Source organism: Tetrahymena thermophila (assembly GCF_000189635.1).
Source record: "Tetrahymena thermophila SB210 genomic scaffold scf_8254512, whole genome shotgun sequence".
NCBI classification, from domain to species: Eukaryota; Ciliophora; class Oligohymenophorea; order Hymenostomatida; family Tetrahymenidae; genus Tetrahymena; species Tetrahymena thermophila.
Window position 1 is genome coordinate 98 of NW_002476287.1, and position 5,044 is coordinate 5,141.

General features: G+C 19.8%; 2 protein-coding genes across 2 annotated transcripts; one reads left to right on the top strand and one right to left on the bottom strand. All coding sequences in view use genetic code 6, as the record gives it.

The window, feature by feature from the left end:
• Nucleotides 1-216: 216 nt before the first annotated feature.
• On the top strand, nucleotides 217-1,731 carry TTHERM_001228899 (hypothetical protein; the record flags this gene model as incomplete). Its single annotated transcript, XM_012799109.1, has 5 exons — nucleotides 217-287; nucleotides 544-633; nucleotides 898-987; nucleotides 1,257-1,346; nucleotides 1,611-1,731. The coding sequence occupies 5 exons, from the start codon at nucleotides 217-219 to the stop codon at nucleotides 1,729-1,731; spliced, it is 462 nt and encodes a 153-aa protein (XP_012654563.1).
• Nucleotides 1,732-2,956: 1,225 nt separating this feature from the next.
• On the bottom strand, nucleotides 2,957-4,708 carry TTHERM_01228900 (hypothetical protein; the record flags this gene model as incomplete). The annotated part of the gene is made up of 1 exon (XM_001029936.1): nucleotides 2,957-4,708. The coding sequence occupies one exon, from the start codon at nucleotides 4,706-4,708 to the stop codon at nucleotides 2,957-2,959; it is 1,752 nt and encodes a 583-aa protein (XP_001029936.1).
• Nucleotides 4,709-5,044: the final 336 nt, after the last annotated feature.

Genomic DNA, 5,044 nt, shown 5'->3' on the forward strand with positions numbered 1-5,044 from the left:
GCTCTTTATTCTTTATTCTTTTTCTTTTTATTGTGCTTGCTTTTTTTTGTTCTTTCTTTGTTAATTAAGCTCATCATTTTATTTTTAAATTTTGCTTTTATTATTAATTAATTAATCTTATCATTTCATATTTTTTCTTCATTTTTTCCTTCTAATAAACTATTTAATGATATATTTTTTCTTCAATATTTAAAAAGTGAAAATAAAATTGGTGCAATGGGTGCATCAGGCTTAGGTTCTGCTTTAGCAAATTGCATTAATCTCACGAATTTGACACTTGACCTTGGGTAAAAATAGTTTATTTGATTTGGATTGTGATATTTTTAATTGTAAAAACTAATTAAAAACAATAAAGCTCTTTTTTCTTTTTTTTTTATTGTGCTTGCTTTTTTTTGTTCTTTCTTTGTTAATTAAGCTCATCATTTTATTTTAAAATTTTGCTTTTATTATTAATTAATTAATCTTATCATTTCATATTTTTTCTTCATTTTTTCCTTCTAATTAACTATTTAATGATATATTTTTTCTTCAATATTTAAAAAGTTGGAATGAAATTGGTGCAATGGGTGCATCAGGCTTAGGTTCTGCTTTAGCAAATTGCATTAATCTCAAGAATTTGACACTTGACCTTCGGTAAAAATAGTTTATTTGATTTGGATTGTGATATTTTTAATTGTAAAAACTAATTAAAAACAATAAAGCTCTTTATTCTTTATTCTTTTTCTTTTTATTGTGCTTGCTTTTTTTTGTTCTTTCTTTGTTAATTAAGCTCATCATTTTATTTTAAAATTTTGCTTTTATTATTAATTAATTAATCTTATCATTTCATATTTTTTCTTCATTTTTTCCTTCTAATTAACTATTTAATGATATATTTTTTCTTCAATATTTAAAAAGTGAAAATAAAATTGGTGATGAAGGTGCATCAGGCTTAGGTTCTACTTTAGCAAATTGCATTAATCTCACGAATTTGACACTTAACCTTTAGTAAAAACAGTTTATTTGTTTTGGATTGTGATATTTTTAATTTTAAAAACTAATTAAAAACAATAAAGCTCTTTATTCTTTATTCTTTTTCTTTTTATTGTGCTTGCTTTTTTTTTGTTCTTTCTTTATTAATTAAGCTCATCATTTTATTTTTAAATTTTGCTTTTATTATTAATTAATTAATTAATCTTATCATTTCATATTTTTTCTTCATTTTTTCCTTCTAATAAACTATTTAATGATATATTTTTTCTTCAATATTTAATAAGTGAAAATAAAATTGGTGCAATGGGTGCATCAGGCTTAGGTTCTGCTTTAGCAAATTGCATTAATCTCACGAATTTGACACTTGACCTTGGGTAAAAATAGTTTATTTGATTTGGATTGTGATATTTTTAATTGTAAAAACTAATTAAAAACAATAAAGCTCTTTATTCTTTATTCTTTTTCTTTTTATTGTGCTTGCTTTTTTTTGTTCTTTCTTTGTTAATTAAGCTCATCATTTTATTTTAAAATTTTGCTTTTATTATTAATTAATTAATCTTATCATTTCATATTTTTTCTTCATTTTTTCCTTCTAATTAACTATTTAATGATATATTTTTTCTTCAATATTTAAAAAGTTGGAATGAAATTGGTGCAATGGGTGCATCAGGCTTAGGTTCTGCTTTAGCAAATTGCATTAATCTCTAGAATTTGACACTTAAACTTGGGTAAATAGAGTTTAATTATTTAGGATTGTGATATTTTAAATAAAAAAAATGAATTTTAAATAAAAAAGTTCTTTGAATTTATTTGATAGCTTTTATTTATTTTATTTTTTTTATCTTTTTTATTGAACTAATATTATTTTATTTATTAATTTAAAGAATAATTTTTAATTTAAAACTTTATTCTATTGTGATATTTATTAATAATTTACATAAATTTATTATAAAAGTAACAACTCAATAGATGAATCATAAATATTAAAAGTAATAAACAAGTGTCGTAAATCAAAAAGATTAGTTGTCTTTCTAATGATAAACAACAACTGGTGAAAAAAGGATGAATAAGTTTAAAATGTTTGAATAATATTATATATTTTATTATATAATATTTTGAAAAAAATTTAAACCTAAAATATAAATATAAATAGATTTTATTATTGATTTTATATTTTTAAATATCATTCATATTTTTGTAAGTAAATAAATTATTTATAAAAAATTAAATTTCCTTAAGCAAACTCTCTTGTTTCTCCAAAAACGATCAAACAATTTGAAACTTTTAGTGTCATATTACATCTTATTAAATTATATAAATGCCAAACTTTATATGCCAGTTATATTTTAATCTTAAATATTATCCATCAATCATATTTTTATCCTTTTTTTTATTTATCTTGTAGATGAAATGATTTAAATAAAACCTCAGGGAGAAATCAAGTTTTACTTTTTATTTTAACTTTTTTGTTTTTTATGTTTATTTTTATTTTTTTTTCTCAAATTTTTAATTTATCTTATTATCATTTTTTTCATTTTATATTTTTTAAATCATAAAATAATTGTTTTTTAAATTATCATTTATTGATTAAATAATACAAATTTGATTTTTATTCAATAATATTTAGAGTAAATTAATCAATTTAAAAGTCGTTAATCTTGAATTTAGCTTTTATAAGCTTATTTCATATCAAGAATTTATGTAATTTTTTTTTAATGTGGTATTATAAATTTTAAAATGCTTATCTTATTTTATATAAAAAAATAAAAAATCATAAAAATAAATTTTTAACTTATGTGATTATATAAAAATTAATAGCTTCTACATGTATAAATAAATACATAAATATCTCTTTAAGATATACGTAAAAGTTAATTTTTTAGTAAAAAGGATAATTAATTATATTTATTAGCTTTCAAATTTTCTTTTTATTCTTAATTTAGAACTTGACTTTAAATTGTTTAAGATTTTTAATTACTTTTTTTCAAGAAAATTTCAAACTAACAACCTTTTTCATTTTTCTTATTGTTTATAATTATAGCTTATTTAAGAGTGAGCTTTCAATATAATATCTTCGATCCTCGTTTGTGAAATTAAATGTGATTGAAGTTATATTAGAGTTTATAAATTAACTCATTAGAATTACACTTAATTCAAAACCATAATTATCATTCACTAAAATATTTAGACAGTAAATTAATTATTGTTTGTTGAGATATTTGCCTATATTTGCATATGATTCCCTTACATTTTCATTAGAAATTCCACAATATAATTGTATTGTTAGTTGCTATAAGTTAGTTTATTTTATAATATCTAAATCTTTAAAAAACTCTTACTCATTTCCGTTATTATTTTCAAGATTAAAATTTAATTTAAGTTTTTTCAAGTTTGGCATACTTAAAAGTTTTTAAGTTTTTAAATGGTAATCGCCATTTTATTCTAAATGAGAAATATAGATCTCTAGTTCTTATAAAGATTTACTTTTTATAATTTAATCAATGAAGGAAGATGTGTCGATTTCGTCATATAAAATTAGGTGTTTTAAACTTACAATATTTTCTAATTAAGAAAGTTAATAAGATAATGCTTCATTTACTTACTTTTCTAATTTACAGCCCATAATTTCAATTTTTAATTATTTGAGTGATTTTGATTATTTCAAACATTAAATAATAGCATAAAACTATTCAGAGCTTACTTTTTGACGATCAAAACTCAAAATTAGTTATTAAACATATTAATTATCTTAAAAGAAGTTAAAAAAGCTATTATATTGGCTAGCTTAAATTGTGCAGCTAATTAAAGCTATTTTAATTTTTTATGTATCTTATCCTTTAAAAAATAAAGAAAGAGATGAAGCATCAAAATCATTTAAAGAGATTCGATCCAAGCAAAAATATATTTCATTGAATTTATTAATATAATAAAAAGAGTTTCCTTCTTAACTAAATTTAATTGTTTTCAATGAATTATTGCAACTTAAATGTTTAAACAATGATAAAGATTCTTTTATTACAGAATTATTTTAAGGTATCTCAAATTCTAAATCTTAGATTTTTGAAAAGCCTTCAAAGGCACTGAATAAATATTTGATTTGTTCAGAAGACTAATTCGAATCATAAGAATAGAGTTTAAATGATTCTAATTCTTTCTTATTTTAGATAAATAAAGATAAAGATTGAATTTCGCTTTCATCAAGCAAGATGTTTGTAATATTTAAGATCATAATTTTCAAATTTTCTTCGTATTTAAATACTCCATCATACACTTTACTTTTATCTTAGAATGAAAATTTGAAATTTTTAAGTGATTTAGAGTGTTTTATGTGTTTAAATACAGTTAAACTTCTTTCTTAGTTGCTGCAATATGTTGCTTTAATGCTAAGATTTTAAATTCTAGAGTGATTGCCAAGAGAACTTAGCAAATAATTTAATTCTAAAGCTGATAAATCTTATTTACTAGACTCAAAACTAAAGGATTCTAATTTGTTTAAGCTTTAAATCACTTGAGAAAGAGATTATATTGTATTTTCATTTAAAGATTATTAGATTAAATTTATAGTAAGATGGTTTAAATCTGCGAATTTTGACAAATTTGACATAAACTAGTTAATTCCATTTTCTTAAACAAAAGTTGCCTTTTTAAAGTTTATTTCTAATTTGCTAACTTTTTCATTTACATTGATTAAGAGAGACTAAAAATCCTTTATTTTATTTGTTATAGTTAAGATCATTTTTTTTTTTTCAATTAATTTATTAATTAGAAATTGTTTAATTACAAAATAATTATTATTTTTTTAAAGTTTGTTTCTCCCATTTCTCACTTTATAAATATTTGTAAATCGAACTTTGATATATTTTTATACTAAATTCTTTTAAATTCAATGTTATTAATATTTCTTTTAATCATATTGATAAATTCTTGTAAATTATCATATTGAGAAATTTTATGGGTAAATCCTTTTAAATTCATATTGATAAATTCTAATAAATAATACCATACAAATAAATAGATGCTAATTGAGAAATTAAAAAAAATAACTCTTTTAAAGACAAATTTATAATTATTA